The sequence below is a fragment of the Lutjanus erythropterus genome, chromosome 5 (assembly GCF_056507025.1).
Source record: "Lutjanus erythropterus isolate fLutEry1 chromosome 5, fLutEry1.hap2, whole genome shotgun sequence".
Taxonomy (NCBI): Eukaryota; Metazoa; Chordata; class Actinopteri; order Lutjaniformes; family Lutjanidae; genus Lutjanus; species Lutjanus erythropterus.
In genome coordinates this window covers 27290663-27304653 of record NC_139321.1, presented here as the reverse complement: position 1 = coordinate 27304653, position 13991 = coordinate 27290663, and the positions used below count along the sequence as shown (strand labels likewise).

The 13991-nt window shown below is 38.8% G+C and overlaps 1 protein-coding gene across 4 annotated transcripts in view; it reads left to right on the top strand.

The window, feature by feature from the left end:
* The window catches only part of pdlim7 (PDZ and LIM domain 7), a 72475-nt gene that overhangs the window by 28841 nt on the left and 29643 nt on the right, over positions 1 to 13991 (top strand). The window contains exons 1-2 of one of the 4 annotated variants that reach the window (XM_084719466.1): positions 307 to 488; positions 3999 to 4097. In XM_084719466.1, coding sequence (XP_084575592.1) covers positions 462 to 488; positions 3999 to 4097 — 126 coding nt within the window. In that variant the 5' untranslated portion in view covers positions 307 to 461. Of the gene's footprint in view, positions 1 to 306; positions 489 to 2584; positions 2741 to 3998; positions 4098 to 13991 lie in introns of those variants that run through there. The other 3 variants (XM_084719469.1, XM_084719467.1, XM_084719468.1) reach the window with 3 other exon arrangements.

Here is a 13991-nt window from a genome sequence, read left to right as displayed (position 1 = left end):
TACAAACTTTTACTGGACTTTAACTTGTAACAGAGTATTTTTAGAGTTGGTGTTTGTGCTTTTACTTCAGTGAAGGATCTGAATATTTCCTCCACCACTGTATATTTGTTTGTTTGTGTTGTGCAATGGTGTGTTGTGGACTTTTTCCAAAGCGAAGATCACTTTATTGGTTTTTTAAAGTGGCTTTAAACTCATTCCGATTGATGTGGATTAGCCGTGGGTGGTTTATGTCTGTAAAGCTCGGCCTCTCCTGGTTTATAGCAGCAGCAGCAGTAAGAAATGAAGCCCATGTGACTTCTGACGTTTGAGCCGAGTGCTGCTAAAAAGAATTTGAGGGAATGATCCTGCTGCTCACCAAGTGATCCACGGTGGCTTCCTGACGTCCGCTTTGAGGAAGTCCGAAAGTTAGCCTGCTTACCGATTGACTCCTTTATTTTAATCCACAAAACACAAGACTCGTGATGTCTGGCGAACAGGAGGGACAGGAGGTAAGCTAATTCATCTGAATGCGCTCATTCGCGTGTGTGCTGTAACTTTTTTAAAGCCAACTTTTTCCACTGTTAAGTTTTGTATGGGCTGCTGTCTTGTGCTCCTCATTGTGTGAGTTTATGATTCCGGCTAACTTTAGCATCGCTCCGTCTGTAGCGCTGCAAACTACTTTGTTACTTTGCTGTTTTCGTGTCCCATCCTACTTCTCTTAATGTTTATTTCAGGGTCTGCACTGCAGTGGTTTTACTGGCTCTAGTGTTCACTGTGGAGCCTTTAATTACCTGTTGCAAATTATTGTCTGAGACACACTGAAATCAATTAAAAGTAAGCTACATAAGCGCATAATTGCTTAGCCCCTAAACCTTAAAAGAAATAAGCGTGTAATTCAGTGTAGTTGAGGACAACGTTCACATTAAAAGTATAAGTTCCTATAGAAATATGACAGTGACACCATGGGAGATTATAAATAGCATCGCCACAAACAGGGACAATGTCATTTAAATGAGTACCACATTGATTTCTAACATATTTGTTGGCTTAGGTTGAAGATTTCTCCACTGGTTTAATATAATATAGAGAGGTGGTGTTTAATTAACTGAAATGCATCCAGATTCACGCTGTTATTTCCGCGCTCTGTCTTATTATAATCTGTTTAAAACAACAAAATAATCAATTTGGACTGTGCTGCTGTTATCACCAATCAAATCTAACCCCTATTACTTGTAGCTGCTGTGGGTCTTTTCCATTTATTGTCTCAGTCAGTCTGTTTCATAATTGATTTTCTTTGCTCCTGGACTTCTTTATCGGAGGTATGATATGAGAAAAAGTGGCAGTAAACTAATCCAAGTTTTGGTAATTAAGATTGTTTATATGAAGTAGAGTCTTGCACTAGCACTTAAACACAAACAATATATACAAATGAAGACACTTAAAGGATTTCCATTAAATTAGTAGCTTTGCAGGTTTTATGGACAGGATTAGTTGGGGTGTTTGGCTGGTTGCTTTATAGCTGGGCTGTGTTACCGTCTTTTAATATGATCTATGACCACATCCCTATTTCAGTTTTTCACTTTATATGTGCTCAGAGATGGCTCTAATTAAATATATCTAAATTTGTATTTAATTTCTTTTTGACTATTTTGTAATATGCATTATACTGGACAGAATAATAGGATGTAATTTGTAACAAAATACATTGAGAGCTCACATTTGTGTAGTTTGAAATACTTACAGCTACATACTTATAGCTACTATAAGGAGTTTTTAACTAGTTATGAAAGTCTCAGTGTATTACTGATACCTTTATATGACCTACATAAGCAAAGTAGACCATTCGCAAGAAGATTGGCTATTTCTGTATATAGTCTAAATGCCTGCTACCGGGTTGGAGTCTCTGTGAAATCAAGTGAAATAAGCCTGTCTTTACATTTTCTCAGGTAAAGTCAGAAGTAGTGTGTTAGCCAGTTAAAAAGATGTAGGAGGAGATTTTTATATATGTTTATTATTATTATTATATACATATATATATTTGTCTAATGGGGCCTCCAAAATCAACAAAATTTGAAAGTTCATCATAGTAGCTCTGTTTTGAATTTTTAAACTATGTCTCTTGCATATTGGTCCTTTTAAGGTCAGACACATATTGAGGCTACAATAATGCCTAAAAATGTTATGATATTGGTTTGTACAGAATGCATTCTCATACCAGTATTTTGTATTTTATTTTGATACATCTGCATGTTTGCATTTGTAATTTGTAACAAGACACTTTTTCATGTATTTGCGCCCATCTCTGTGCAAGCTCCTCTGTTGCTTTAAGAACTTGATGTTTTAAATATAATTGCTAGTTTGGTTGTACTGTGCTCCATGCCCTTCAGAAGGAATGCTGAATACCATAAGCTTTATTTCAGTTGTGGCTGTCTGCCTCTTCTCAGAAAAAAAAAAAATCAATTGACTCTTATGTAGAAGGTTTTTGCCAGAATATAGGAGTAGCTGACGTTACCTCTCTTCGTCCTCCTCCTCTACCCCCTCTGCCTCTGTGACTCATGTGGGTGTTGGGCTGAAATAGTTTGGTGTAGTTTTACATTCCTTATATAGCCTCTGAGGAGTGAGGAGAGGCTAGGGCTCGCCTGTGTCACAGACAGTGTCGGGGGGTAGGGTTTGCCCACAGAGAGAGAATCTGCTTGCTCTAGCTGACTGACTCCCTAGCTTTTTCTCAGGTTTGGGCTATCGTCCGGCCCTTGAGGACAAGGTAGGTTTGATTGGTGGTGTCTTGGGAAGCTGATTGTGACACCTGGCTGGCATGGTTGAGGGAGAGGAGGAGGAGGAGCTGTGTTAGGGGGTGCAGGTACAGAGGTCAGTGGTACAGCTGTAACTCGCAAGCAAGAGCAAGTGCCATAGCCCTTCGTCTCAGGTTGCCTTTGGTTCTTAAAATTACTTGGTTATTTGGCAACTTGACAGTCAGTGTCAGTAATTAGCCATGGCAAAGTTGTTGTTTCACACTGTTTTCATGATTTCACAGTTGCACAGATTATTTTTATTACTGATTAATCTGTCAATCATTTTCTTTATTACTCAATTAGTTGTTTGGTTTTTAAAATGTCAGAAAATGGTGAAAAATGTTGATCACTATTTCCCAAAGCCCAAGATGACATCCACAAATTAATTGTTTTATCCACAACCCAAAGATAGTTAGTTTACCCTTGTAAAGGACTAAAGGAACCAGAAAATACTCATATTTGAGAAGTTGAAATCAGAAAATGTGGACATTGTTCCTTTAAAAAAAAAGACTCAAAACAGTTAAAAGATTATCAAAGGGGGTTGGTGATTAATTTAATAGTTGACAACTAATGGATTAATCTACTAATAATTGTACCTATGGTACAAATTATGAGAAATACTCAAAAACGTCAAGGCCAGTTTGTATGTTGTGGGCTGGTGTTTCGTTATCGTTCACTTTAATGGTTGAATTATGAATTGAATAGAAAGAGTCGGCTACACTCCCTCTGACAGGAAGAAGATAACTGCTGAATGTCAGCGTTGTTCTTGTTGATTGTAGATTTATGATGCTGATGTTTTTTGTGGTACTCATTTGCATTGTACTATACTTTGTTACACTCTGAAATGGGCCTCTGTGACACAAGGGATACCAACCTATTAGGCTAGTTTGTGTTGATTAATGTAGGAACGTGGTCTCCCAGAGGCAGCTCTGGTATTTTAATAGCCTAATTCAGATAACTAAATTGATTATTTCACATTTAATGAATTACCGTAACATGGCTATTCCTAAAACAGAACTGTTCTGAGATTTTATTATAATATACTCTGGGACAAAACTGTTTTAATGTCACTTTATATATGCAGTGTGTGTTTTTGGAGGAAACAATTGCACACAACTAACAGCAGCTATGGGCTGTGTGGATAAAGCAGAAAAGGATGTGTGGCCTCGAAAACCTTTCCTGAGCTTCCTGAATAATTAAGACACTGTTTCCTCCCTTCTCTTCCCCAAGGCTATGAACGTATACTCGGTAACCCTCAGCGGCCCAGCGCCTTGGGGCTTTAGGCTGCAAGGTGGCAAGGACTTCAGTATGCCCCTCACCGTGTCAAGGGTAAGAAACTGTTTGTTATTTAAGTCAGCTTTTGTACTTCTCTGCACCTGTGATGACTGAGATATGTGCACACCTCTTGCTCTTGTATGGAGGATCAATATGTTCCTCCAAGCTTCTATATAAAACTCACTTAAAAAGGTTCTGTAGTTCAGTAGTATTGGTCTCCACATGTGGTGCTCATTTTCATATCACTCACATTTTCTTATAGTGTATCAATCCTATCCAGTCAGGCTTAAAGGGATGGTTCAGATTATTTGAAGTGGGGCTGTATTAGGTACTTAAGGATAGTCAGTGGATTACCTACAGTAGATGGTGATTAGCATGTCACCGGTTTAGAGAGGAAAAGAGGCGCATGAGCACAGAAGCTAAGTAATGTACTGCTGTGGACATTGTAAGGAGGGACAGGTTTTTTTAGTCACTTAAAAAGGTTGACCTTAAAAAATCAATATCAGTTTAAGTGTACGCTATATTTGGAATATTTTCACTGCTTCGCCTTGCTATCAGACAGCCTTTTCTGACGGGAAAATGCCATCATACAAGCCAAATATCCAACCCAACCAAACTCCATAGGCAAAATCAGTAATTTACCTCGCAGAACACAGGAGTTGCAGGTCTACCACTGCTACAATCTGTTGAGTTATTGTGTGACTTTGACATTTGAAAAGGATAGTCCAGAATCACCAAAGTCACACATTAATAAAGATAAATGAATAGATAGATGCAGCAGCAGACCAGGACTCCTGTGTTCTATGAGATAAAATTACTGATCATGCCTATGGAGTTTGGTTGGTTTGGAGAGAGTGATATTTGGCTTACTTAACAGCGGTTTCCCATCAGAAAGGGCTGTTTGACAGCAAAGCAAAATGGTGAAAATAATCTAAATATAGCGTTTACTTAAGTTTACTCCAGTATCATTTTTTTTTGTTTTTAGGCAGACTCTTTTTTTTAAGTAGCTAAAATACCTTTTGTTGCTGACCCTGTCCACAGCTTAGTCCTGTGCAGGTGCCTTTCTCTGTTTCTGCAAACCACAGGTGTGCTGACCCGCATCTACTCTAGGTAAAACACTGACTATAGTACCTCATACATCTCTACTTCAAATCATGCGACCTATCCCTTTAACATCCAGTGCCTTTGCATTAGTAGCATTAACTGGTCATAAAGAGATCCTTATGTTTGTTTCACAGTGCTTTTAACTGTCCATCTTAGGTCACACTACCTCTCCACTGAATGCATTTTGAAATACTCTAAACTGCTGTCGCTATTGAAGATGGCAGCAGGCACTTTCCAGGCCTTATAAGTGCAGTGCAGTGCTGCTTTGCCTGACAAACACACAGACTCTTAACATGCAGCCACGCACGCATGCGCACACATAAAATCATTCCAGCATAGCTGCCAGCTATTGCGCTCACAGATCCAGCATTCTATCATGCACTTGTTCCCCATTGACGTTGTTATATTGCTACCTTAGAGGCTGGGGAGATTTATAAATGTTAGACTAGATTTACATTTATTAAATCATCAATTCTGTTCAGAATGTGCAGTTTCCTATTATAGAGATAATTAGGAGTTAATAGGTAATTATATGGGTCAGACCTTAGCTTCACAAGGTTACCCCACATAAAGTCTTTAAAACACTTTCACAGTTTCTACTGAAGCTGCCAAAAAGCCACACTTATAATTAAACATTAACATGGAAAGCTGCAAACAAATGCTATGCTATTTTATGTTGCTTTGATTCATACAACCAATAGAGCCTACAGTGTGTTGTAAGCAGTATTGAGGTGTGTGGGGCTGATGTAATCCTGTAGTGAGTGCAGCAGCTATCACCAGCCTTGTCAGTACATGTCTTGTATCTGCTCTGTTCTCTGGCAGGCATCTCAGTCAGAAACACAGTGTTCCTCTTGGATTCAAGACAAGAAACATTTTCCTCTACCCATAAAAGACCAAATGCATGTAAAAACCTTATTTGATGAATTGCCGGAAACAAAAGAGGGATTTTTGGTGGTTTACTTTGAGGGCTTTCAGTCTAGACTGGCTAGATGAGTGCTATAGTGTGAACGTCAGTGGGTGCATCAGTAGCTGTTGTTGAATTATCTTGACTAATCAGCAAGCGCAGGAGGCCAGTTTTTCTGCAATCCAGGTACATTATGCATGCTGATTATTTTCCTGCTGAGAGAAATATAGCTTGCGTTTTCTGTATTGCAAAGCTGCTCCCCTGCCAGTCTCTCCATATAATTTGTTAGAACCTGTTTAGTCTAAGCAGCTTAGTTTACAATTGATAATGGCTCCCATTTTGACAGAAAACAAAACATCACTTTTAATATTGGAATCTTAACGACTGGTTAGTGGCTAATATCTTTGTGGCTTGTTCCAGCAGTCTGCCAAGCCTCCGGGTGCAGAAGTTATAAAGATGTGACAGGTAGTCTCTTTTTTACCTCTTCCGGGACTGTTGGCTCTCCTCGCGATTGTCATAAAAGACTGGACAGTGAATCACACAGTCGCAGTGGATGGAAACAGCCCAACAAGGGGATGTAAACCTCAAAGATATACAGTATCCCTTAGTAACAGGAAGAAAAAGCCAGACCTGCACTCAGTGGCCTTACATTGGATGAATTTAGTGGGTGGTCTTTCTTTACTGGCTTGAAGCCGATGAGATAAGTATCTCAGCCCAGAGACAGTCAGTCAGTGAAAAGCGATTACAGAATGAAGAACATGTGGAGTGACAGGACAAAAGGCTCAGTACAGTGCTCGAAGGCAAAGAGATTGACAGTGATAACCTCTGGAAGATCAATGTGTTTAAGTACTTTTTGTATAGATTAGATGACAATTAGTGTTGTTGGGAACAGATTTATGTAGCGCTCATGGTTATTTAATCATTAGCCTGTGTTTGTTGCACTGTAAAAGGGATTTATGATAATCTTTGCATTGATTTGGAAAGTTTTAAGGTCTGTGGCTTGGTACCTTGTGTGAGTTGGTATACTATAGGTTTCCATGCCCCATGAATGCTTTTGTTTCCCTCCTCCTCTGTCTGTGAGCATGGAAAGCCATGCTTTCTCAGCATTCCTGGGATTTTTCTCATATCCACCCTGTCGCTGCCAACAGACAATCCTCTTGTCTCCTTTCTGTGTCTAATATGTTCTCCACACTCAATTTTCTCAAGTTGTGCATATGATGGACTCAGCTCTCCCCAATCTCGCTGGAATACTTTAACAGTGAGATCAGAGGAAAACAGACTATGCCAAGACAAACTGTTAAGTCACTGTGGAAGGAAAAATAACTTTTTAACCTTAGCATAACACGTACACACCCATTTATCATCTGATAAAATATGTACATAACTTTTAGTTGACTCTTTTTAATATCAGTACCCCACTTTCAGTTTTCTCAGCACTGAGTTAGCAGATACATAGAAACTTCTAACCAGTCAAATCAGCACAGAGTTCTCTTGACCTTTCACCATCCTATTAAGGAAAAACAAAGGAAAAAGAAAAATAATGAGAATGCGAATGCCTTTCTCTCTGTTAAACTGAAATGTCATTATATCCCTTTCAAGGCGACGCAGAAATACAGGGCACAGACGTATGTATCAGTAGACCTGGCTTCTTGACCCTCCTCTCAGCCGGGGATGAACACAGGTTGGATGCTGCTTGGTGCTGGCGAACTGACTTTTCTGTCAGTGTCTGAAATTTAATGTTATTGGCATTCAAATGGTATTTAAAGAGGTACTCTGGTGATTTTAGTTTTGTACTTCCAGTAAGCTCTGGGACTTGCTTGCTCGCATCACGCTCCAGAAACACTGGATACTACATTTCCTGTAATGCAGCTCAATGACACCATCAAGGTCATTTTGTCAGACTTCTTAAAGCTCCTCCAAAGCCACAAGAGGCATTATACAACTGTTTTCACAGAATTAGTAGGATGAACAATGACCAGTAAACTAGGGCCAACAATGACATTTATATCTTCTAAAAACACATAGGTTCAACCCATTTGAGTATCTATTTTTGAGCTTTATATACATAGGAAGACAAACCATTACAACAGGAGACATAACTACTTGTTTATGTTTTATGTTTATTTCAACATAAACATGTCAGATCTATACACCTACACATTATAAAATAAGCAAATAAAATGATGGCCTATAATGTAAAACTTAATTTAAAGACCATAGACCGCTCTCTTGCTATTTTTCTCTGGACTCTTGCTGGTGCAAGTCTGAGAGCGACGAACATGCTGTGTCTTGGCCGGAGTTTAAGTGACTCATTTGTAACCTATATGTTATCCAATAGCTTCCATAGCTTGTATACAACTTTTATCTCAAGATTCCACAGTTTAGCTGTCTGACCAGAAGTATTTCCAAAAAGGGCTTGTTAGATAGCTCGCAGTGCAAATCATTCTGTCTCTCATTATCACAGGGTTGTTGTTGAGTTGTTCACTTGTTCAACTTGACCTAAATTTTAATTTTTACCAATGAAAATGACATTTTGTGACTACTGTCATGCAGTGCCTTTGGTCAGGGAGAGAAATTGTGAAGCAGAAGCAGTCAATGTAGTGCTTTCTTTCACAACTGAATATCATGTTTTGTTTTGTTTTTTGCAATTCAGTTATAAATTAAGAAATGTTCATTTACAGCCCTAAAGTAAACTTGGCTTGCTTGGCCCATTTAACCAACAGCTTGACTTGACCAGTAACATTGGAACTTAACTTAACATGCTAGTCATGTAATGTAATTCTGTGGTCTTGGCAGTAGTGTCTCTAGGACTACAGTTGTTGACTTGAGTCTGTGTGAACGCTTAAGGATTATCACCTGACAGCCATCTCATATGAATGGGTCAAACACGGGTTAAACGTCCAGTAAGCCCTCATCACTCCAGCGTCTCCTCCTTTGAGAGCTGACCTCTGACAATCTTGAGACAGTCAGTTGAGTTCTTGTGAGTATGATCCGGTCTTCAGGCACGGCCTCTTTAGCCTTTTCTAACCAGACTTTGTGCCAACCTTCTTTTTGAACTTCTGTAAACTTCTGTGACCTTGAGGAGGCGGAGGTCTGCTTACGTAAAATTATATCTCTCTCTTGGCATTTCTGCCCTAACATCCTGTTTCAGCCGGAAAGGTATAAAATTTAGGAAGCAAGATGTCGTTGTAACCCTGTTTCATTTAGCCAGTCCTCAGACTGGGGCAGCCCTAACACTCCTCTGAGGAGTTTCTCAATATATCTGCCCCAGATCTCGTGCCATTGTGATTCCATAAACATTACGATACCATAACCCCGCCTCCTGAACACCATCTGGTTTCTATCGACAAACACATGCCACTCTGCTGAAATCAAACATTCGGAGGAAATGGCAAATGATGTCAAGTCAATAATCGAGTGGGGAGATTTGTGAACATCTCTCCACTGCCACAGCTGGATGTGTCATCAAGTCTTATATTCCTGTTTCTCTGTGTGTGTCTGTCTGTAGACCATCTGTTGCTTTATCACTGGTATACTCTTAAACACTCCTCCTTTTTCTCTCTCTCTCTCTCACGCACACACACGCACACACACGCACACACACACACACACACACACACATGCACACACATACACATTCTTAGAGGAAAAAAGAGGCCTTGTTAGAGGGGTGAATTAATAATTCAGTGTGTACTGATAGATTGCCCGCAGGGGGCATTTCTTGTGTGGCCAGTTAGATGTGAATGTGTTGTGTTGTGATCAGTGCAGCAGTGTTTTAAGGTGAGTTAGTGCTAGGTGTTCCACTGCAGTCATTACGGAGGAGACCACATACTTGCAGGTTTGGTTTTCCATTTCTCAGAGGGATATTTATGGCTTTGCATCAGCTGTGCTGTGTGAGTGATGTAAGGACAGACTGTCTCTCAGCCCCCAAATAGCCGTGGAAAGAATAAAAGTGAGCTGGTGCAGAGTTACATGGCTGCTAGTATATCCAAAGCTGTAGATAAACTTTGGTGCATTATTAGTTTAGCCAAAAACAAGAGCAGCCAGCCCAGAGCGAGTATGAGGCCCTGGCTCACCTGCAGGGTCAGTCAAGGGAAACGCTTCAAAGGTGAATTCAAGACGTTGCATTTTGAAAGGTTGGCTAATGCTTTGAAATTCAATAGCATACCAAAACAGCTCTGCTTCTGTGCTCTGCCAGAAAGCCTTGAAACAGACTACTAACTGTTAGGTTAAGTCTGCAATTGTGAATATCTTAAGTTGCACAAATGCCAATCAATCATATTTTCACAAAATCATGTCTGACAGGATGAGTCTGCCTCTTGTTTATTAACATATCAGTTTATCAAAATGGCATCTTTGTGGTATCACTGCTGCACCATCAGGTTAGCTCCCTGGTCGTTGGTAGGGTGTGTTGCATTCAGGAACATGTTTTCCACTGTCCTTCATCGTATTGACAAACTGCTGGGGGGGTATAGGGTTTCTGCTCACCCCTTACCAACCAAAGGCCTGAACGCAGCAACTTTAACTGCTGCCTTCTCAAGTGAGGGAGCAGCTGCACTCTGAACCTGAGCCAGGAGCACAGGTGTCTGTGTCCATCAGTAACTCTACTCATACAAACACATGCACATACATATGCAATCTTTATAGCTTCATATATTCATTTTTTTTCTTTATTTCATCTTACATTTAGGTTAGAAATATAGGTCAGATCATCAATGATGGTTTGCAGTTTTATAGCAAACAGATTGGTGACAGACTTCAAATGTCTGAGTAAAACACTGGGCCACCATGGGCCTTAGAGCAATCGCATATAAAAAACAAAATACACTCACCTTACATCTATTTTTCTTATTAAATAAAAATAAATACATTCTGTATTCAAGTGTCTCTCTTCTACTGAACTAAGACCTGCAAAACTGCTTTGTTAGCTCATCATAAAACACACTTTGTTCAAACGTGACAGAAACAAGATGATGTTAAAACTTAATAAGACTGTCTCAGTTAGTACTTCACCTATTCCAACAATCATCAACTCTGGTTTGCTTGAAAAAAAAAAACCTTAATTCAGAGTTATATGTGAAAATATTCTGCCTCCACAGGTTGTTTCTTTTCGCTCGTTCTTTGGCTCAGTGGGTGTGCACTGTGTAGCTGAATAAGAGTCTATTGCTGAACAGCGACTCTCACGTGTTCTTTGGAGGCAGACCATTAAATCAGCAAAATAAATTGATAAAAAATTGCCCCCCCAAAACCAAAACATCCGACAAAGGATACAGCCAACCTCATAGAACTGATATATGTTCATCCAATTGAACAACCCTATTGCTCAATGTTAAGTTATAAAGAGCTTTTTTATTCTTTCTGAAAAGATAACACACAATGATGGGCCTCTCTGTTTATGTTCTAGGCTTCATAGGTGTCTAGTAATGGCTGGCTAGTAACACTTTATTATTTCTTCCTTTTTAATTAAATTAATTAACTTCATTGAGGCTCTGACATTGCTTCTGTGACTAAAGCTCATGGGAAATGTTGAATTCTCACAAGATCATTGCTTTATTTTGGTAAAATGACAAGGTGCTCAGGTTTGATTATCAGCATAGTAATAAAGATGCGGCTGCGGTCCTCTCTAGTGGCCTCAGTGGCATTATGCCAGGCTGTGCCCTATTTCAGATATGTCGCTTGTGTCCGTGTCACAGTTGTTTTCCCCCATGTTAAAACATTGTTAAAACTTTGAAGTTCTTTCCAAACTGGAGAAATTATTTCTTGCTTAACCCCTTTAATTGCTTCCAGTGAGTGCAAATCAAAGTCAATTAAAGTGATGTTTGAACTTGGCTGTAAAGTAACTGTAGCTCGGATTGCCTCTAAGGAATGCTGCATTTCTCCCTATTTTTAGCTTTGCCATGTTTTGATTCAAGGCAGGCTTTAACTTTGTTGTCTTTGTGGGATGTGGAGCACTTTTTTTTTTTTTTTCAGCCTGAGCTGTCATCAGTTTACAGAGCATATTACCTCCCTGCTCACACCACTGTGTATGTTTAATGTGCAGAATCAAAGCGGCAAGTGTGATAGCTTAGCTGAACATGGCAGAAAACTATTGATTGAACCGCTGAGTCCTCTGAGCTTTTGATGAGCTAACATTTGCAGGGATCCATGACATCAGAGAGTAATCCTAATAGGTTTTTTGCCAGAAATCCTGGCACTCGCTCACTTATCTGATGCTGAACACTTTGTACTCCAGTTATCTGAGAATTTGACACAAGTCTCGAGTTTCATTAAGCTGCATGAGCAAGCTGACTAAGCCCTTACTAAACACGATTTGGCATCCCTGCCATGTCGTCTAGAACTACTAATATACACAGCAGACACTATAGTCTGTGTACGTGTAGAAAAACATTACTACCCATATATACTATGTCAAGTTCTTCCTGTTTGAAACAAGACTCCAGGCCTTTGCTCTGATTCAGTATGTCTGCAGGCTGCGTGACAACCTGAGAGCATGATGTCATTCTTTTTTCAGTGAAACAGGCCAATGACTTACCTGTGAGGACGGAAAAGTAGATGGTTTGTTCTGGGAAATGATGTGACTATTTGTGACAGATGGTCCCTGTCTGCAGCTTTCAGGAGTTTCTTTGAAAGTCTGAAGTCACATCTGCAGTAAATCACATGCTGATGACTGATGACATCATGATGACCTACAATGTCTGTTCCTGATAGTGTTGAGTGAAATATCTCAGCCGTCTTATTAGACCCAGACACACAGACTCCCTGAGTTGATCATTAAGTGTTGTTAACCGACGTTGCACTGAACATGACTTTTTGTGTGTTTAGATTTCCTGTGTTTTGCTTTGAACCACTGATATATGTGTGATAATGGTATTTTAAGTACTTTTCTCAGTTGCTTTCCTTCTGAGACCTGACCTAATGACTGGGATAACAAAACAAAAGTGAAATGCAGGCAGTGTTTTAAAAATGTACATTGTGTTTTGAGATATTGTGATTATTTCATACAGTCCTTGGAATAACAAGATTAATACAAACATTGCAGAATTGTTAAATTAATAATATTTATATATTTGGCCACTTTAAAGGATCATTCTCCGTGTTAGTTGAGTTGAGAAAACTTATTATTTCAAGGCAACCGTCTTCACTTTATTTTTGAGTTTGAAGTCAAAATCTTAAATTTTGAAATAAACAAACAACAGTTCTGTCCACCTATAATATTTTAATGAGATCATTTACTCTGTATCTTTTGAGTTTTAAAAACAAAACTATATATTATAATAATTGTTGAGCAAACTCATTAAAGTGTAAGTGAATTATATTTAATAACTGAATAATTTCAGTTGCAACTGTATAATTTTCAAGCACCCAAATAACAACAAATCAGGTTCACTGTGAACATTTCGGAGGTTTCTGAAACTCACTGACTTATTTTTCATCTTTAGATTAACTTGAATATTAGATTTTTAGAAAGCCCATTCTTTATTCTTTATTTCAGCAATTGTTCACAGTGAGCTGTGAGCTGACATTGTTCATTACACTTTAATGAGTTTACTCAGCAATTTATGAAATGCATAATGTTTCGCTTTTAAAACTCAAATATTCAAAATTGATTCTTTCTAGGAAGTAAAGTAAATTCTCTCAAAATAAAGATTAGTTTGGCAAAAGTTTTTTTTTTTTTTTTTTTTCAAAATTTTAGTGGAGACAGTTGTCTTGCAATTATACATTTTAACCTGAATTTCAGTTGTGCTGTTTACTATTAGTAGGGACTTTTTCTGTAACTCAAGTTTCTTTAAACCTTAAAGGTGGTAAGAAATATAGGTCAGATCCCAGTGTGGTTGTCTGGTTATTCTTTTTGCTAAATTTACTTAAGCATAAAAGATAAGTATTTGTTATTTCAGCTGTTTATTGGTTACAGTTTGGTTAAAAAAAAAAAAAAAAGGCTT